General features: G+C 41.5%; 1 protein-coding gene across 7 annotated transcripts in view; it reads right to left on the bottom strand.

Moving 5' to 3' along the window:
• Positions 1–21,934, bottom strand: part of FAM13C (family with sequence similarity 13 member C) — a 123,910-nt gene that overhangs the window by 44,728 nt on the left and 57,248 nt on the right. For all 7 annotated transcript variants that reach the window (XM_019035262.4, XM_019035261.4, XM_019035260.4 and 4 more), the window contains one exon: positions 18,006–18,069. In XM_019035262.4, coding sequence (XP_018890807.1) covers positions 18,006–18,069 — 64 coding nt within the window. The remainder of the gene's footprint in view (positions 1–18,005; positions 18,070–21,934) is intronic.

Below are 21,934 nucleotides of genomic sequence, written 5' to 3'. Positions count from 1 at the left end.
TTGTGATTTTTGTACATTGATTTTGTATCCTGAGACTTTGCTGAAGTTGCTTATCAGCTTAAGGAGATTTTGGGCTGAGACAATGGGGTTTTCTAGATAAACAATCATGTCGTCTGCAAACAGGGACAATTTGACTTCCTCTTTTCCTAATTGAATACCCTTTATTTCCTTCTCCTGCCTGATTGCCCTGGCCAGAACTTCCAACACTATGTTGAATAGGAGTGGTGAGAGAGGGCATCCCTGTCTTGTGCCAGTTTTCAAAGGGAATGCTTCCAGTTTTTGCCCATTCAGTATGATATTGGCTGTGGGTTTGTCATAGATAGCTCTTATTATTTTGAAATACGTCCCATCAATACCTAATTTATTGAGAGTTTTTAGCATGAAGTGTTGTTGAATTTTGTCAAAGGCTTTTTCTGCATCTATTGAGATAATCATGTGGTTTTTGTCTTTGGCTCTGTTTATATGCTGGATTACATTTATTGATTTGCGTATATTGAACCAGCCTTGCATCCCAGGGATGAAGCCCACTTGATCGTGGTGGATAAGCTTTTTGATGTGCTGCTGGATTCGTTTTGCCAGTATTTTATTGAGGATTTTTGCATCAATGTTCATCAAGGATATTGGTCTAAAATTCTCTTTTTTGGTTGTGTCTCTGCCCGGCTTTGGTATCAGAATGATGCTGGCCTCATAAAATGAGTTAGGGAGGATTCCCTCTTTTTCTATTGATTGGAATAGTTTCAGAAGGAATGGTACCAGTTCCTCCTTATACCTCTGGTAGAATTCGGCTGTGAATCCATCTGGTCCTGGACTCTTTTTGGTTGGTAAACTATTGATTATTGCCACAATTTCAGCTCCTGTTATTGGTCTATTCAGAGATTCAACTTCTTCCTGGTTTAGTCTTGGGAGAGTGTATGTGTCAAGGAATGTATCCATTTCTTCTAGATTTTCTAGTTTATTTGCGTAGAGGTGTTTGTAGTATTCTCTGATGGTAGTTTGTATTTCTGTGGGATCGGTGGTGATATCCCCTTTATCATTTTTTATTGTGTCTATTTGATTCTTCTCTCTTTTTTTCTTTATTAGTCTTGCTAGCGGTCTATCAATTTTGTTGATCCTTTCAAAAAACCAGCTCCTGGATTCATTGATTTTTTGAAGGGTTTTTTGTGTCTCTATTTCCTTCAGTTCTGCTCTGATTTTAGTTATTTCTTGCCTTCTGCTAGCTTTTGAATGTGTTTGCTCTTGCTTTTCTAGTTCTTTTAATTGTGATGTTAGGGTGTCAATTTTGGATCTTTCCTGCTTTCTCTTGTGGGCATTTAGTGCTATAAATTTCCCTCTACACACTGCTTTGAATGCATCCCAGAGATTCTGGTATGTTGTGTCTTTGTTCTCGTTGGCTTCAAAGAACATCTTTATTTCTGCCTTCATTTCGTTATGTACCCAGTAGTCATTCAGGAGCAGGTTGTTCAGTTTCCATGTAGTTGAGTGGCTTTGAGTGAGATTTTTAATCCTGAGTTCTAGTTTGATTGCACTGTGGTCTGAGAGATAGTTTGTTATAATTTCTGTTCTTTTACATTTGCTGAGGAGAGCTTTACTTCCAACTATGTGGTCAATTTTGGAATAGGTGTGGTGTGGTGCTGAAAAAAATGTATATTCTGTTGATTTGGGGTGGAGAGTTCTGTAGATGTCTATTAGGTCCGCTTGGTGCAGAGCTGAGTTCAATTCCTGGGTATCCTTGTTGACTTTCTGTCTCGTTGATCTGTCTAATGTTGACAGTGGGGTGTTAAAGTCTCCCATTATTAATGTGTGGGAGTCTAAGTCTCTTTGTAGGTCACTCAGGACTTGCTTTATGAATCTGGGTGCTCCTGTATTGGGTGCATATATATTTAGGATAGTTAGCTCCTCTTGTTGAATTGATCCCTTTACTATTATGTAATGGCCTTCTTTGTCTCTTTTGATCTTTGTTGGTTTAAAGTCTGTTTTATCAGAGACTAGGATTGCAACCCCTGCCTTTTTTTGTTTTCCATTTGCTTGGTAGATCTTCCTCCATCCTTTTATTTTGAGCCTATGTGTGTCTCTGCACGTGAGATGGGTTTCCTGAATACAGCACACTGATGGGTCTTGACTCTTTATCCAACTTGCCAGTCTGTGTCTTTTAATTGGAGAATTTAGTCCATTTACATTTAAAGTTAATATTGTTATGTGTGAATTTGATCCTGTCATTATGATGTTAGCTGGTGATTTTGCTCATTAGTTGATGCAGTTTCTTCCTAGTCTCAATGGTCTTTACATTTTGGCATGATTTTGCAGCGGCTGGTACCGGTTGTTCCTTTCCATGTTTAGCGCTTCCTTCAGGAGCTCTTTTAGGGCAGGCCTGGTGGTGACAAAATCTCTCAGCATTTGCTTGTCTGTAAAGTATTTTATTCCTCCTTCACTTATGAAGCTTAGTTTGGCTGGATATGAAATTCTGGGTTGAAAATTCTTTTCTTTAAGAATGTTGAATATTGGCCCCCACTCTCTTCTGGCTTGTAGGGTTTCTGCCGAGAAATCCGCTGTTAGTCTGATGGGCTTCCCTTTGAGGGTAACCCGACCTTTCTCTCTGGCTGCCCTTAACATTTTTTCCTTCATTTCAACTTTGGTGAATCTGACAATTATGTGTCTTGGAGTTGCTCTTCTCGAGGAGTATCTTTGTGGTGTTCTCTGTATTTCCTGAATCTGAATGTTGGCCTGCCTTGCTAGATTGGGGAAGTTCTCCTGGATAATATCCTGCAGAGTGTTTTCCAACTTGGTTCCATTCTCCGCATCACTTTCAGGTACACCAATCAGACGTAGATTTGGTCTTTTCACATAGTCCCATATTTCTTGGAGGCTTTGCTCATTTCTTTTTATTCTTTTTTCTCTAGACTTCCCTTCTCACTTCATTTCATTCATTTCATCTTCCATTGCTGATACCCTTTCTTCCAGTTGATCGCATCGGCTCCTGAGGCTTCTGCATTCTTCACGTAGTTCTCGAGCCTTGGTTTTCAGCTCCATCAGCTCCTTTAAGCACTTCTCTGTATTGGTTATTCTAGTTATACATTCTTCTAAATTTTTTTCAAAGTTTTCAACTTCTTTGCCTTTGGTTTGAATGTCCTCCCGTAGCTCAGAGTAATTTGATCGTCTGAAGCCTTCTTCTCTCAGCTCGTCAAAATCATTCTCCATCCAGCTTTGTTCCGTTGCTGGTGAGGAACTGCGTTCCTTTGGAGGAGGAGAGGTGCTCTGCGTTTTAGAGTTTCCAGTTTTTCTGTTCTGTTTTTTCCCCATCTTTGTGGTTTTATCTACTTTTGGTCTTTGATGATGGTGATGTACAGATGGGTTTTCGGTGTGGATGTCCTTTCTGTTTGTTAGTTTTCCTTCTAACAGACAGGACCCTTAGCTGCAGGTCTGTTGGAATACCCTGCCGTGTGAGGTGTCAGTGTGCCCCTGCTGGGGGGTGCCTCCCAGTTAGGCTGCTCGGGGGTCAGGGGTCAGGCACCCACTTGAGGAGGCAGTCTGCCCGTTCTCAGATCTCCAGCTGCGTGCTGGGAGAACCACTGCTCTCTTCAAAGCTGTCAGACAGGGACATTTAAGTCTGCAGAGGTTACTGCTGTCTTTTTGTTTGTCTGTGCCCTGCCCCCAGAGGTGGAGCCTACAGAGGCAGGCAAGCCTCCTTGAGCTGTGGTGGGCTCCACCCAGTTCGAGCTTCCCGGCTGCTTTGTTTACCTAAGCAAGCCTGGGCAATGGCGGGCGCCCCTCCCCCAGCCTCGCTGCCGCCTTGCAGTTTGATCTCAGACTGCTGTGCTAGCAATCAGGGAGACTCCGTGGGCGTAGGACCCTCCGAGCCAGGTGTGGGATATAGTCTCGTGGTGCGCCGTTTTTTTAAGCCGGTCTGAAAAGCGCAATATTCGGGTAGGAGTGACCCGATTTTCCAGGTGCGTCCGTTACCCCTTTCTTTGACTGGGAAAGGGAACTCCCTGACCCCTTGCGCTTCCCAGGTGAGGCAATGCCTCGCCCTGCTTCGGCTCGCGCACGGTGCGCGCACCCACTGACCTGCGCCCACTGTCTGGCACTCCCTAGTGAGATGAACCCGGTACCTCAGATGGAAATGCAGAAATCACCCGTCTTCTGCGTCGCTCACGCTGGGAGCTGTAGACCGGAGCTGTTCCTATTCGGCCATCTTGGCTCCTCCCTCCAGTCCCAACCTTTTTGGCACCAGGGACCGGCTTTGCGGAAGACAATTTTTCCATGGACTGGGGGATGGGGATTGTTTTGGGATGAAACTGTTCCACCTCAGATCATGAGGCATTAGATCCTCATAAGGAGCACGCAACATAGATTCCTCGCATGCGCAGTTCACAATAGGGTGCATGCTCCTGAGAATCTAATGCCACCACTGATCTGACAGGAGGCGGAGCTCAGGCGGTAAAGCTGGCTGCCCATTGCTCATCTTCTCGGGCTGTGCAGCCCAGGTCCTAACAGGCTACAGGCCGGTACTGGTCCATGGCCCTGGGGTTGGAGACTCCTGATCTACACCACTGCCACATACATGTCCTTCCAGTGGATGGGTGATCTGTCCTACCAGGTCTGTGCCCTGCAGAGCCACCCCAAGAAGGCTTCAGGACAGCCTGCAGTGAATGTGCAGAGTTTGTGTCCACCTTGCAGGCGTGATGCCACACATCCAGCTCCCATGGAAAGCCAGGCAGCTTTCCATGCAAGAGCTGCACTAGGCTCTGCAGTATGAGGCTATTAGCAGCCCCTTCCTCGTGGGGCTTCCAGTCTAGTGGGAGATCACTAATAAGCAAGTAAACAAATCAAAAAATCATGACAGTTATTATTGTCATAGGGCTATGGAGGAAAGAAACAGCAAGCCCAGGGAGTGAGTGACTAACCACCCATTTCACTTCCATCATGCCCGACTTAGTGACCTTCAATGCAGGAACATGCTTTTCCCTCTACAGAAAGATGAAGGACCCTTCATTCCAGGTCCTAGTAAACCCCTACAGTCCTAGTGCCACCTCAACCCAGCCCTCTCTGATAGGACTTCCACTCTCCCTGCCTCCCCAAGCCTGTCACTCAGGGCCAGCCTGCTAGTGCTTTTCCTGGTTTATATCCAAAGTCTCCTCAAACGAATGTCTAGAATCTGCAGGAAAATTGAGTAAGGGCTAACAGACCCTGTAAAGAACAATGACCACCCGTGCTACTCCAACTATCCCATCTGGTTAAGAAAGAAGCCAGAGAGAAGTCTGTGAAACGTAGGTGTGGTTTTCTTTAAAAAGCTAATTTTTCCCGTTTACATAATGGAGAATATGCTACTTGTTTTAGAAAATACTCTACTCATTTTCTCTCCTCTACAATTACTCAGGTCCCACTTTAGTTGGGTTGAAATAGAGAACACCCACACAGGCTGGATGGTTAAATACTATTTTAAGGTGCCTTTGTCTGCAATTCACCAGTCCCAGAGCAGGCACAGCTTACATTTAGTTCGTATGAAAGGCTTTAGTCCTCCTCTCCCATCCTTTTATCTGTCCAAGAATTGCATATGATTCCCTATGATGATATGAAGCAAATCAAGTTGGAAATCTGCTCAAAACTGGGGACATGACTGGGTCTCCAAATGTCTCCATTTCTACTTACCACTCTTCTTCCCAGAATTTCAATGTTTCTTGAATATATTCCCACCCACATACATACAACACCCTTCCTTTCCATCTGCTGATTCACCTGCTCTCTGCCCCCTCCTCCTCAGACCCTACTCAGCTCTAGTTGTTTCTCGGCCAAGATCCCATCAAATTATTGAGCCAGTTCTGATGATCTTATCTCAGCAGGGGGCCCCCTAGTGTCTCTTTTAGCATCTTGTTTATTTCCTTCACAAGGCTCGCCACATTATGTAATTTTGTGTACTGTTTATTGGCTCTTTTCAGCTCCATGAGAGCTAGCACCGTACCTCCATTGTTTACTGCTGCAACCTAGCGCAATGTGTAGAAAAGAGCCTACCAATAAAAAGGCTGCCATTGTATCTGAGTTTTGTTTTTCTGGGTCCTTTAGCCAGTATTTGCAGGGGGGGCAGGGGTCTCTGAGTATCCCATATTGACCCCTCCTGCTGCCCTGGTTTAGAAACCTTAAAGTGCTTAAAAATCACAGGGGAGTTTATAAAAGACGTGCACTCCCAGGACGTGCCCATTCCAGAGATTCTGGTTCAGTAGGTCTGAGGCAGGGTCTTTCAACACAAGAAGTCCAAGGGCCCTATTCCCTGGGGCCTTGACACACTATAAATATCTCAGTTGCCCACTTAGCTCTACTTGCCCCAGGGCCAAAAGCTTTTCTCTGAGCCCCAGCCCTCTGACTCCCTTATTGCCTTTTTATCCTTCGGTTGGTTCCCTTGAAAGCTGCCCCCACCCCTACCAGGAGGTATAAAGTGTGAAGTGCTCAGAAGCAAGAAGGTATTGCTTCCTGAACTTCTGGATGTTCTTGCCAACAAAGTGGGACTTCTCCCAATGTCAACCATTACAAGAAAAAGCCAAATTTATCCCTCCCCTAAAGTAAAGACATTAGACTTTTGGCGAATCCCTCTGGGGACAGCGTCACTTGTGTCTTAGCATGGTTTGCAGCACAACACACCTCAGCTCAGCCCGCCCCAGCTTCCCTCTGTTCAGGAGCTCAGCCCTCACTCTCCACCACCTCCCAAAGGAGAAATTCAATGTAGGAGAACAAGCTATTCACTTTAAGGAGCCTGCTGTTGACAAGAAAATCCAGGTCTTATTTGGATCCTATCAGCAATTCTTTTTAAACAAGGACAACCTAGCCACAATATACAATAATAAAACCCACATTTCCTTTAAGCTAAATGACTTCAACCTGGAAAGGGGGAATCCTATACTTGATTTCACCTCATTGTGATATCCTTGTTATGTTCACTTTATTAAATGAACAATAAGAACAAGATGTTTGGGAGAGAATAATACCATTTTATAAACTCCCATTTTTTTTTTTTTTTTTTCTTTGAGATGGAGTCTTGCTCTGTTGCCCAGGCTTGAGTGCAGTGGCGGGATCTCGGCTCACTGCAAGCTCCACCTCCTGGGTTCACGCCATTCTCCTGCCTCAGCCTTCCAAGTAGCTGGGACTATAGGCGCCCACCACCACACCTGGCTAATGTTTTACATTTTTAGTAGAGACAGGGTTTCACCATGTTAGCCAGGATGGTTTCGATCTCCTGACCTCGTGATCCGCCCGCCTCGGCCTCACAAAGTGCTGGGATTACACGCGTGAGCCACCGCGCCCGACCTATAAACTCCCATTTTAAAGTAGAACTCTGAGCTTTTCTAGATAATAAGACTGATTTTTCTGAAAATACAATGTGTCTCACTTACAACTCATGGAATGAACTTCAATAGTTTCTCAATGGAGTTACTAGTACTTAAATTATCCAAAAGCACAGGTCTTAAGATGGATAAGCCCTTAACTAGTCATTTTTCCCAGAACATTAATTAAATCCCAAGGGCTGAAGTCCAAAGCTAGTCTGGGTTGTAGGCCATATGGTTGTTTCTTTGTGGCTTTGTTTCTATTTATTTTAGCCCTGAAAAATATTCGCCTTCAAAACTAAACTTAGTAAGATGGTAGCACAGGAGATGGCCCACTGGGCCCTTAATCTGGCTCATTCTGTGTCACAGGGCAAACCAGCAAATGATGCTGGCTCATAGGCCACCTACTTTTTCTGATAACACTACCTTAACTCCTTCATTTTCTAAAATTCAATGAATATTAGAAATCAGTAAGTATTCACTGAAAATTATAAAATCACATGCCATATGAAATAACATACATCTATGCCTTTAAAGATGGCAGGTCACATTGGAAAGCATGGCCATTTCCTCAAATACTAATTTTTAAGTTATATATTTTTAAATTTTGAATTGACACATAATAATTATACATATTTACAGGGTACACGGTGAGTTTTGATACATACATAGTGATCAAATCACAATAATGAGATTATTCACTACCTCAAATATTTACCATTTGCTTGTGTTGGGAACATTCAAAATCTTCTCTCCTAGCTATTTGAAAATCCGTAGTAAATCATTGTTGACGAGAGTCACACTACAGTGCTGTAGAATACTAGAACTTATTCCTCTTATCTAGCTATGATTCTATATCCTTTAACCAATCCCTCCCTGTCTCTCTCTCTCCCCCTTACCCTTCCCAGCACCTAGTAACCACTATTCTACTCTCTACTTCCGAGATCAACATTTTTTCTTTTTCTTTTTTTTTTTTTTTTTGAGACGGAGTCTCGTTCTGTTGCCCAGGATGGAGTGCAGTGGTGCAATCTCAGCTCAATGCAAACTCCACCTCCTGGGTTCACGCCATTCTCCTGCCTCAGCCTCCCGAGTAGCTGGGACTACAGGCGCCCACCACCATGCCCAGCTAATTTTTTTTTTTGTATTTTTAGTAGAGACAGGGTTTCACCATGTTAGCCTGGATGGTCTCGATCTCCTGACCTCGTGATCCACCCGCCTCGGCCTCCTGAAGTGCTGGGATTACAGGCGTGAGCCACTGCGCCCAGGCAAGAACAACTTTTTTAGCATTCACACATGAGCAAGAACATGCAGTGTTTATCTTTCTGTGACTGGCTTATTTCATTTAATATAATTTTCTCCAGGATCACCCATGTTTCTGTAAATGACAATATTTCATTCTTTTTTATGACTGGATAATATTCCACTGTATATAAGTACCATATTTTCTTTATCCATTTGTCTGTTGATAGACACTTAGGTTGTCAAATACTAATATTTTGTAAGAAAATAAGAAAATTCAGCTCTTGTCTCTCTATAAACTTGAGTTTTATAACCTTCAGAAGGCCAAAAATGTCCTAAAAAAGACAATAGGTGCCAAGGCTGGGAAGGCCAGATGTCCCGACTTGATATGTGTCCCTGTAAACCTCTGGGAAGTGAGGACAACGAAGTCCATTCTTGTACTGCAGCTCTTTCACCTCACCCCTGTACCAGACCCAAAGCTGGATACACATTTGCTTCTCAATAAATCCTGTTGAAAGAAAGAATTACCCTTAGAAGAAACATCTCAAAGGTCATAGCTCTCAGGAAAAATTTGGTCTTCAGATCAGCAGTAATATTTTCTAAAAGTTAGCAGGGGTAGGGGGAACAGAATATATTTATGAAAACTGTCAACTTTGTATTTCACCAAGTGACAGCATGTAAGAAAGAAAACAAACAAATCCCCTCCTCATCATTTCCTCACAAAATGAAAATTTTAAGAACAATTTCTAAGTGAAAGGTTGTTCATAGACTTTATAAAAAAACTCACTATATTCATTGCTCTTACGTTTATACTTTTGCCAAAAAGCAATAAAAACTACAGCACAGGCTGGCCCCTGGGAGCCACTGAACTGGACACAGTTCCTTCCAGCCTTACATGAGAGAGTAGGAAATTAGTAGTATGAAGAGATATACATGAAAGAGTGAGCAACAAGAAAAAGGATCAAGATGTCATGCCAGAGAAAACAGGAGGAGCCAATGGGACAAAGTGACAGGGGAGCTGGGGAGATGGGTAGGCTGCCAGGCAAAAGGCAGCACAGGTGGGTCAACTAGGCAAGTCCTGCCTCAATGCCTCTGCTCAGCCCAACACCTCTGATGCTTCTCCGAGGCAGTTCCCAGACAAGGAAAAATAGAGGCAGCTGCTGGCATGGCTTCTACTTTTTCTGCCAACACCACACTAAGGATTCCCCTGAGGGTGAGGCTCACAGACCTGGTTTCCCTGGAAATAAGAAAGCAGGCTAGATAGCTGCATCTGAACAACGGGGCAGAATAAAGCAGGCCTGGAAGCCATTCGCACTTTTTTGCCATGCAGTTCATTCAACTGGGAATGAGAACTAGTATTCACACCATGAACATGTTGGCTACAGGATGTCCTCATTGACACTGATAACAAAAGTTGTCTAAAATTAAATGAATCATAGGATACTGCTCCAGCTGAGGAACAAACCTTGGTAGGGGAGCAAGGTGACTCTACCTCAACTCAGAAAGCCATACCAGAAAAATGCTAAGTGGCATCCTGCAGGGGTCCAGCAGAGAGGAAAATTACCTTGGAGATCATGCTTCCAGAGACCAACATTATGCAGCATCTAATTACTTATCTTCTGAGAATAGCACTCCTAGATCCTAAGTGGGAAATATGGCCCAAGTCTAACAAATCAGCTTATTCCAAACAACAACATCACAGGAACTGGTTCAGAAATGGGCACATGCCCCAAGCCAGATAAATCAGACTGAAGTATGGGACTTTTTAGAACCGGGAAGGAGAGACTCTTATTTCACTGTGTGGTAGGCAGAATCCTAATGGTAGCCATCAAGATTCCTATATCCTGATAACATAATCAAACACTAATCTAGGTACTTCTATGAAGAGATTTGCAAATGTAATTAAAGCTTTAACTTAGCTGACCAAAGATACAGATTACTTGGCTGAGCCTGGACCAATCGGGGAGGCCTTTAAAATGCACTGAGTTTCTTCCAGTTGGTAGCAAAAGACAACATTATAGAAATTCAAAGCACAAGAAGGATTTGCCACGCTGTTGCTGGCTCCAAGATAAAGGGTGAGGAGGGGGAGTGTGACAGCCTCTAGAAGCTGAGAGCTGCCCTCAGGTGACACCCAGCAAGGAAGTAGGATACACAGTTGCACAACTACAAGGAACTAAATTCAGGCAATGACCTGAAGAAGCTGGGACGGGGGCTTTTCTCCAGAACCTCCAGATAAGAAACTACCCCAGCCAGTGCCTAGATTTCAATTTCATGAAACCCTAAGCAGAAAACCCAGTTGAGTCCACCCACATTTCTGACCTACATAACTGTAAGCTAATAAATAAATGTTTGAAGCCACTAAGCTCTTGGTAATTTATTACCCATTAATAGAAAACTAATATACACTGGAATTACTAAATAATTTGTCCCTAAAAAGGGGCTGACCTAAATAAAGATGAAGCCAATATAGAAAAAGAAGAACCCAGAGATAGAAATAGATGGCATCTCCAGTGATGAGTTTTCAATCCCTGGACCTAGCCATGCATAGAGCCTATCCTGATCCTAAGTTTTCTGCTATATGTCAATAACATCCTGTTCTTATTAAAACCAAGTTGAATTGACTTTCAGTCACACCGAAAGAATCACAGATACTTTTTAAAACATCCTCACTCAATCCCGAACTAAGGCCTAACCCTATAGACTGGGTTTGCATTTGAATAGAAAAATAGAGCTGCCTATTCTTACAGAAATAATACCATTCAGTCAGCTCAAGAATGTTAAAGGCCTAAGAAGCCTCTTCCTAGACCATTTTCACAAAATTAACACAATTTTGAGGAAGAAACACATCCTGAACAAAACAATAAGTACCATCTTGAGGCTTGACATGGTTTGATGCCAAAATACCTATATGATAAACAGTGGATGCTAATAAAAACACAATCTAGTCCTTCACATGGAGATACACAGAGGCATAGACACATGCATACCGACTCAAAGAGGGACACTGCATGTGTGCAAATTGTCCTACTTTTAACAAAATTAACATATTAAAGGATTCCTCATAGATATCTTTGACATTGAGGCTAAAGTTTAGTTATTATGACCAGCATAATTGAACAGACAAGAGTTAACAGTAGTATGGGAAGAAAAATTAATTTTTCATATTGATTTCAGGTAAATAAATCATCTCTTTCATACCAAGCTAAATAAAAATAGGTATCTCCTTTGTAGAATAAGACTGCAATTACAGATCCAAGGTTAAACTTCTTAATATTGATATTAGGTCATTATTGAACATCTGTTGCATGCTAGTAATTTATTACACTTGTTTCTTATAAGATAGCCTCTTCCTCTAGATTCCAATGGTATTCCTAAGGAATTTGTCCTCCTTTGGTAGAAAAACAGTCAGAATATAACACAAGTCTGAATCCATGCTCATTGTGAGCATCTTCTCTTCCTCTGGTTCCCCAGTAACCAATGAGAGTGATGAGGACACACACAAATCTGGAAATCTCCTGGCTATTTTTGATAAAGTCAATACTAAATTTCAAAGCAACAACAGAGGCAGAACATACCTTTAGAATGCCCTGTAGGGTCAATTAACAGCAAAAATATTTCTACCTTATTCTATAAACACAAAGAGCACTCAAAATGGAATCTTCAGAATAGAGTTACAGTAATATTCTTTCCATTAAAGAGATGTTATTATCCTCTCACCCTAACCCATTTATGCCTAGTGTTCCATTATTGGAACGCTAAGCATGTGGAAGTTATTTATATCCTACCGCTCAAAGTCATTGCCAAGGTCTGATTGCAAAAATTCAAAACATTGCAACCTTGGGCATAAATGGACAAAGCACTCATAAAGGGAGCACAATGCAGTATCAGAGAACTTGTGCTTGCCTTTTTCAGATGTTTTAGGTTCTGCTAGTTACCAGGTGAAATGGCTTAGCCAGTGTGACGGTGTTAACATTCCTCATGAAGTAACAATGTGACTGAAATTTCTCCACCTTCAAAAATCATTTCTCTTTCCTCCTCTCTACCTCACAGTTAGAAATGGGGAAGCAAGGTGGGAAGAATAGATTATCATCCCCTTTTGACCCTCACTGTTGAGTCTACCAATTTCTTCTCCCCTACAAAAGACAACACCATCCTTTCCCATTCCATGACCTGGATATTATATGACTCAGCGACTTCCATCTGGGTTGGTTTCTTCCTCTCCATCAGTGGCGCCTGACATTCAGTTACTTCAATGTCCAGGCTGACAATCATGCTAATGTCTGGCTTCATAATTCCTCAACCCCCTCAGTTCCAGGGTTCCTTCCACTTCACTATGGCTGGCTGTCTCAGCAAGTCACAATAAACTTCAAGGATCTCAAACCTTCTAAACATAGTCCCCATCCCCTCTATCTCATTCACTCCCTGCAACTGAACTTATTCTGTCCTCCTAATTTTATTAAGGTTTTAGATTTTTCTATGTTCCTACAGTGAGTCATCCCACTTAGACTCCTTACCATGTGGGAAACATACCTGGGAGAGACAGACACCTGTCTCTATGGTTTTACTCTGGGGACAAAAAAAAAGTCAGCATATCCACCTAGAAGTATTTCTCCCACTGATGCCTTAAGTCTTATCTACCTTGAAATCCTCGCCATTGGAGGTATAGAGTTTATTGGTGTGCAAAAGACTGATGCAACATTTATCCATTTTTGCATTCCAGGATTTAGCATCTGCTTCTTTGTGCTCAACACATCTCTCTTGGGTAAACCCATTAACCCATGAGAAGACTGTTTTATTTTTTTCAGATTTATAAGCTGGCTTCTTAGGCCTGGAGAGGATAAACGACAGTGATGGTCAATGCCAGCACAAGAGAGTTTCATGGCCAATAAGCCTCAAAGACAAGGGAAATAAGGAATCCATGTAAGGCCACCAAAGCTTCTCCTTCAAGGTCAATTGGCTTGTGGCTGACCTTACCTATATGGCCTTGAAATTCCAGGTAAGAAGTAAAATGTAAACAAACTCATATTCACTCAACTGACATTGTTTTATCCAAAAGGTAAATGCAGAATAACTTCAAAGTATCTATCAGATAAGAAAATAAAGTGTTTTTCCTGAGCACAGAGGCCGTGAACAGTTTTTGAGGTGATAACTTCCTTCTGTATGATGATGACATAAGAGTTGGGTTGGGTGAGTATAATAAAGAAGAAAAGAAGGCCCATGGTGACCCAGAGCTTCAGCCTGCTCCAGCCATACCACTCCAGATCCCCAGTTGATCACAATTCTTCACTTACAATAATGTGGCCTGTCTCTTGTGTGAGACTGATAAATAACTATGCTAAGCACATATGTCACTGCTATTGCACTACTTACTATTCACTCCCCAAACTAGGCTTCAGATGGTGGGTTGGCCAGGAGGAGGCCTTAACCATGAGTTACTTGGTTTTCCTTATTCTATCCCTGATGGGAAGCTATGGCTACACTCTGCAAGCACTGGGAAAATGGAAGAAGGGTAGAATCAATGAATGTTAAAATTGAAAGGCCTCAATACTATAAGATCTCACTTATAAGTGGAATCTAAAAAAGCCAAACTTTTAGTAGAGAGTAAAATAGGGTTACCAGAGGCTGGTGGGGAGGAAGGAGGTGGACAGGGAAAGGGGAGACATTAATGAATGGGTATAAAGTTTCAGTTAGAAAGGATAAATCAGTTTTGGTGTTTTATTGCACCACACAGTGACTATAATTAATAATAATATATTGTATATTAGCTGAAATAGAGGATTTTAAATGTTCTCATCACAAAGAACTGATACATATTCAAAGTGTTGAATATGCAAGTTTGCCTGATTTGTTCATTCCATAATATATCAAAACATCACATTGTATCCCATAAATATATACAAATGTACAATTATTATTTGTCATTTAAAAATCTAATTAAACTTAAAAAAAGTCTCTGAAAGGACACCTAGAGTTAGCCCAATTCAAAACTTCCTACAGAGTTAGAAATGGGGAAGCAAGGTGGGAAGAAAACATTATCACCCCCTTTTGACCCTCACTGTTGAGTCTACCAATTTTTTTCTCAGTAGTTTTAGTTTACAAATGAAACTAAAAGGTGATGTGGTGCTCTTTCATGTATAGTCTGGGAATTGGAAACAGTAGTTTGATGACCCAAGATGGCTTTTTTTTTTTCAGGGAAGGAGAGATTTATTCGTTTTCTTTATAAATATGTTATTTTTCTTAATTGGGACTGAAGCAAGGAATGTGATCTACAAGCACACAGAGAGTAAAAACAATCACTTTTCTTCATTTTATCTTTCAAGTACCTTTCTGATCTATTGAATGCTTATGATTACATGGACTGGCAGACTGACTAAGACCAAGGATTAAGGTGGATGAGACACTGACAGATCTCAAGTCTAGAATATTTTCCAGTCAGGATTCAAAAGATCCTAACCCCCAAAATCTGATGTCTTACCGAGACAGTCATACAGCTCAGGTGAATGTCAGTAGGGAGATTTAATCAGTTTTTTTCTAGAAAAAACTCCTATACTCTAGTCCCAGAGACACCAAAAACTGTGGAATAAAAAATGCAATTCCTATCAAGAGACTCAAAGTCAAAAACTGGGAGCTCTAGGCTGGCAGAAGAAAAATGAGACTGGCAGGTGTCATCTATACTCATGCCAAGTGGAAACAAGAAGTTAGTGAGCTCTTCAGCCCACTAGGAAAGTATGAGAAACACACACAGAGACAACATACATGGATACGCTACACCATGTATCACCATGCCAGGCGGAGAAGACCTCGGGTCAAGTGCCAGCTCTGGAATCAAGCTGAGCCCCATCTGTCAGTTACAGAGCAAGTGGACAAAGAAGTACAAATAGTAGAAGTGAAATACCAGACGTAAAATTTGGGGAATGTATAAGGTACGTAGGTAGCATCTTGTAATTATTACTGTGTACAACGTATGGAAACATCTGGAAAACACTTTTGGACCATGATTCTCATGAGGCTCAAGAAACTCTATTTTGGTTTTAGACTCGCAAGTTGGTATGGAAGAGAGTGCAGTTATGGAACTGGTAGGTTCTTTATAAGGATGTGTGGGGAGGTGGTGAATAAATAAAATAAAGGAACAAAAACCAATGAAGAGAGCTAACATAACAAAAAGTTCTACCTTATATGTTTATTTAGAGATGGGAGGCATACTCCTGTAAAAAGTCAGCTGTACAAAGAGGCCAGAAAACAGCTCATAGTAATAAAGATATATATGAAAGATAACAGCAGCTCTGGTCAACAACCAGAAACAAGTATACAATGAGTTACAGCAAGACAAATGAAAACTATGACTATATACCAAACATGAATGACCCTCATGAATATAATATGGAGCAAACGAAGCCAGACACAAAAGAGCATATGTAATCCATGAATAAAACACTAAAAAATACTAGTTATCTTCATAGGAGAGTAGTGACTGGAAGGAATTACAAAGAGGCATCTGGGATGCTGGTAATATTTTGTTCTTGATTTATGTGCTGGTTGCACACTTTGTAAGAATTCATTCAGCTGTATACCTATGACCTGTGCACTTTTCTGTATGTATTTTCTATCCCCATTAAAAATATAGCAATGTTTCCCATTTGTGTTCCACAGGGACTCTGTCGCCTAAAGAAATGTTATTAGGTGGTTCTTCCATAAAAGAGTTTGGTGTTCAATAAGTTGAGAAATGCTGGGAATGATACATGACATTTCAATCCATGAGTGTGAACACATCCACCCTCTTTGATGATCTCTGTCCCATTCATATTGCACTTCCTTCAAGTTTCCCCAAGGTCTTTTCTGGTCTCCCAAATTTTGGCCATAACAGAAACTGCGTGAAAGAATGTGGGTCAATCTATATAGTTCACCCCCGATGGGAAAAAAAACACTGTCAGCACATACTGTATTCAACCAGTCTGGATCAGCAGTGTCACCTCTGTATGGAAGTGCACACGTTTAAAATATGGCGATGCCTGCTGTTTCAGATGGACTTCTCCCTCCAGTGCTCTTATGCTCAGGCAATCAGCGCAGTGAGCTGGCACACTTCATGTCATTTGCAAATACAATGTAGTGAAGGAATACAGAAAAGCAGGTTTTCAAATATAGCTTTTCACAACTGAGATTTGGGAATGCTCAAGTGATCTCAGCATTCTCATGGATTTGCAGCTCAAAAAACAGTTTCTCCCAAATACTTGAAAGTTATCGTGAGTTGACTCTTACAATCACCTCATTTTTCTAGTCACTTATGTCAAAACAAAGCTTTGCTCCTTTACAACTAGCATTTTGCTTGTTCACAGTGGGGCAGACAGCTGCGTTCACTGATTCAGGCTCTTGCCTCTTTTCTCTTAAACTCTTTTTCACTCATTACTATGAGGAAGATTGTAGAATTTGGAGCCTGTCTGTATGCACACACACAAAAATAACAATTCTGTGTTCTTACCTTTAGGACACTTTTTACCACTTTAGCTATTTAACTTGGCTTAACCAAGCAGCTGGTTTACCTTTAGCTATTTATTTCTACCAAGTTCTACCAAAAAGAAAGAAAAGAAAAATAAAATCACCTAAATTAAGTGAAATACCCTTTTTGTGGGGTGGGAGAGGAAGAGGAGGGAGGGATGCATCTTCAAAACGTCAAAAAACAATTTGCGTAAAGCCCATCATTTCTCTTTTTGGCATCTGATCATCAGGTCTTTTCATTCTCTTTGCTATGACCCTAATCAGACGTACTAAATACCACCCACTACTACTTAATTTACAATGAGGACAAGAAGAGCCAGAAAGAGTATTCCAAACCAATGTCTTAAACAATGGCATTCATTATAATAGGTATCATAATTATATTACATTAATTTCATACAGGAGAATTCAATTACATATTCCAAAGAAAATCCAGAACAAGCTAATTAACATCATGATGTCCAGTTTGGTGGGAAATGATTTGGACTGGAAAATATGGCTTCATGTCTCGAAGTCTACTAAGAAAATCACATTGCAAACACTAAACTATATCATTCTTAGTGGATAAACAGTAAGTATGATTATGTTTGAAATTGCAGAAGCTGTTAGGAAAAACAGAGATGTAGACAAAATAAAATTAAGAGAAAATTTTGCAAATGTTAACTGTCACCGCCACGGTTATACAATCCTGAAGCAAAGCTGAAAAGAGTGTAACAAAATGACTGCTGGACTTGGGTTAGGGCCAAGACATCGCAAGCCACCTCACAAACAGTATTTTAAATGTTTGCTCCGGAAAAAGGAAAAACATTACCAATTGAACAAAGAACTATAAGTATTACAAGTTCACTTAAAAGCAAAAATACTAAGTTTTCTTGAGAATGAATTCCTAGTACTGTGAAAAAGAATAGTAAATCTCATGATTGGCTAATTCATCTTCTTATAACCAGTAATGATTGCACCTACCTCATTTAAGTCCTGCCGAGTTTCAAAAGCATCCTTTGGCGAAATGGCAGTCCTCTGGTCTATTCTATAAAATACAAAGAAAAATTATTTCCATTTAAAAGAAACGTTTCAGTGATGTACATGTGAAGCTGGTGGCTACAAATCTGGCTGTACCCCTGATAAAAACCCTTGGTTGTGTCCCACTGCCTGTAGAATAAAATACAGACTCCTTACAATGGCCTGCAGCACATTATAGCACTTGAACCCTGACAGCCTTCCTGGTCCCCTCTCCTACCACTCTCACCCTTGTTCACCACACTCCAGCCACCCTGGCCTTCTCTCTGTTCCTCGAACAGGTAGTGCTTGCTCCCTGTTCAAACCTTCACACTTGGTGTGCCTGAGCCCCGACTGCTCTCCCCTGGGATCTGCATTCAATTCACTCTTATCACCATGTATGCATCGGCCCAGCTCACAGGGCACCTCCCCAAGGAGGCCTCCCTAACTGGACAAGACATGCCCTCACCCTCACTCTCTAGCATACTGTCCTGTACATTTTCTTCTTAGCACTTCCTCCTATTGAAATTATACATTTATTTGCATGTCCACAGTAAAGTGTAAGCTCCGGAGGTATTGATTATGTTTATTTTCTATACTGCTAAAACCTCACCTATTAAAAATTCAATAATTGTTTTGATTGAATGAATGTGATCTGATACAGTTGCAGAAAGATACCATTTGTCTGCTGAAGACAGCTTATGGAAATTTCATCCTATCTCTTAACTTACACAATAAATGTTATAATATATGCTGGGTACCATGGTGCAATGGTTTGGATGTGGATGGTTCCCACCAAAACTCATGTTGAAATTTGATCCCCAGTGTGGCAGTGTTGGGAGGTGGGGCCTAGTGGGAGGGGTTTGGGTCATGGGATCTGTGACAGGGGAGGGATATGGAAGTGAGCTCTTACTCAGAAATAAATTTGTTCCCATTGTGGTTTTGATTTGCATTTCTCTAATGATCAGTGATGAGAGCTTTTTTTCATTTGTTTGTTGGCTCCATGTATGTCTTCTTTTGAAAAGTGTCTGTTCGGCCAGGCGCGGTGGCTCATGCCTGTAATCCCAGCACTTTGGGAGGCTGAGGCATGCAGATCACTAGGTCAGGAGTTTGAGACCAGCCTGGGCAATATGATGAAACCCTGTCTCTACTAAAAGTACAAAAATTAGTGGGGCGTGGTGGCAGGCGCCTGTAGTCCCAGCTACTTGGGAGGCTGAGGCACGAGAATTGCTTGAACCTGGGAGGCGGAGGTTGCAATAAGCCGAGATTGCATCACTGCACTCCAGCCTGAACGACGGAGTGAGACTCAGTCTCAAAAAAAAAGAAAAGTGTCTGTTCATGTCCTTTGCCTACTTCTTTTATGAGGTTTCTTGTTTTTTTTCTTGTAGATTTGTTTAAGTTCCTTATAGATGCTGGATATCAGACCTTTGAGGGATGGGTAGTTTGCAAAAATTTTTTCCCATTCTGTAGATTGTCTGTTTACTCTGTCAATAGGTTCTTTTGCTATGCAGATGCTCTTTCATTTAATTAGATCCCATTTGTCAATTTTTGCTATTGTTGCAACTGCTTTTGGCATCACTGTCATGAAATCTTTGTCTAGGCCTGTGTCCTAAATCATATTGCCTAGGTTGTCTTCCAGGGTTTTTATAATTTTGAGTGAAAACCAAATACTGCATATTTTCACTTATAAGTGGGAGCTAAATGATGAGAACACATCGATCTATGAGACACATAGAGGGGGACAACACACACTGGGGCCTTTCAGAGGGTGGCGGGTGGGAGGAGGGAGAGGATCAGGAAAAAATAACTAATGGGTACTAGGCTTAATACCTGGGTGATTAAATAATCTGTACAACAAACCCGCATGACACAAGTTTACCTGTGAAACAAGCCTGCACTTGTACCCTGAACTTAAAATAAATAAAAAGAGGGGAGGGAAGGGAAGGGAAGGGAAGGGAAGGGGAGGGGGAGGGGGAGGGGGAGGGGGAGGGGAGGGGGAGGGGAGGGGGAGGGGGAGGAGGAGGGGAAGGGGAAGGGAAAGGGAAGGCATTTGTTCCCTAGAGAACAGCTTGTTGAAAAGAGTCTGGCTTCCTTGGTTTCACTCTCTTGCTTCCTTGGTTTCACTCTCTTGCTTCCTCTCTCACCATGTGATCTCTGTTCAAGCCAACTCCCGTTTGCTTTTTGCCATGGGGGAAGCAGCCTGAGGGCCGCACCAGGTGCAGCCACCCAATCTTAGCCTTTTCAGTGACCATTATTGTGAGCCAAATAAATTTCTTTTCCTTACAAATTATGAAGCCTCAGGTATTCTGCAATTAGCAACACTAAATGGACCAAGACACATGGCAAAGCTGGGTTTTGCCACTACATGACTGACAACAGAAGAAAATGAATTTAAGGCATATCTACTCAAAGTCATTTTCTTTAGCTTACAAACAAAAACAAAATACACAAAACTCCACTGTTGAAAGATCCTTAGGGCCAAATCATAATTTGTCAAATTCTATGGTCCAATGTCATCTGTTAAATAGAATTCAAGTTTTTCTGAGACAGTCTGAATGCTATTATATAATAAACATATTAACTTATAGTTATTATCCTTATAAAAAGGCCAGTTATCTTAATGAATAAGAGATTTGTCAGTGTTAACATTTATAAAAAGATTTCTTTGGGGACCTAATTATTTACAGTTACTATTCTGCTCCAATTTGCATCCTGAAGAAAGCATATATGTCCTCTAAATGGGCAACAAGGTCAATATCTAAATGTCATAATGCATATTTAGAAATGCCAGGAGCCTAACTTCTTTAAAATATTCTTAAGAATACAATTTTTTTTTACTCTACAAGCTTTGCTTACTGTGCAAACAATTTCTAATGAGAAAAGTTAAGGAGATGGTAACAGAAGAAAATTGTGAAGGTCAGACTAATGTCCTCCATGCCTGAACAAACCAGCATTTCCCTCCTGGGTGGGAGAGAGCCTAAGGCTCCCAACCACAAGCTCAGGCTTAGATAGCTCAAGGGGAAAAAGAGGGTGAGGAGGAAGACTGCTGGCTCACACATCTAATATCTGTCAATCCCCTGAACCACAAACAGTGATTTCAGTGCATCAGAAAATACAAAATAGCTCTTTCCCACAAAATAGGCAAAAGCAGTCTTGGAGACAGGGGTTAATCCACCCTACTCAGTAACATCTAACACTTTGAATGGCTCGTAGTTTCTTTGTAACCCTCAGTAGTTCTCAAACTATGTTTCTATAGAGTAGCACCAGCAAAATGGAAGAGTGGTATTCTCTAATAGAAAAAATATTTACTGGTTTACACTCTTCAAATACAAGTTTTTCTAGGGCTTTGGTGCAAGCTCGCTGTTGATGAGTGACAGCAGATGGTAAAACAAATAACCAAGTAGCAAACATTCATGGAAGGAAGCAAAAATATACTTTGTTAAAAATATATGGTATATATTAGTGAGATATAGAGAAGAGCCTACGTAGAACATACTCACATGACCTTCCAAGGAAGCTACTCTTAACCATTAGATAAACCTCCAGAACAAGTTTGAGAACTGTAGTCTAGAGCATCAAAGGTACTTTAATTTACTAACCATCTGAATGTCTACTGTGTGCCTGGTCCAGTGTTGTGGAAACAATAATAGACAATCAGAGGCAGTGCCTTAAGGAGACTTAGAATCTAGTGAAACTTAAATGAAGATAAAGCTAATGAACACTGAGTCTTGAAGCCACTTCAGCAAATCAAGCATCAGGGCAAAAGGGTTGACGTTAGAATGGAGGTGAGAGGCCGGGCGTTGTGTCTCATGCCTGCAATCCTAGCATTTAGGGAGGCCAAGGCAGGTGGATTGCCTGAGCTCAGGAGTTCGAGACCAGCCTGGGCAACACAGTGA

Source organism: Gorilla gorilla, chromosome 8 (genome assembly GCF_029281585.2).
Source record: "Gorilla gorilla gorilla isolate KB3781 chromosome 8, NHGRI_mGorGor1-v2.1_pri, whole genome shotgun sequence".
Lineage (NCBI taxonomy): Eukaryota > Metazoa > Chordata > Mammalia > Primates > Hominidae > Gorilla > Gorilla gorilla.
Note: the sequence above shows the minus strand (reverse complement) of the source record. Positions and strands in the feature narration are given on the sequence as shown.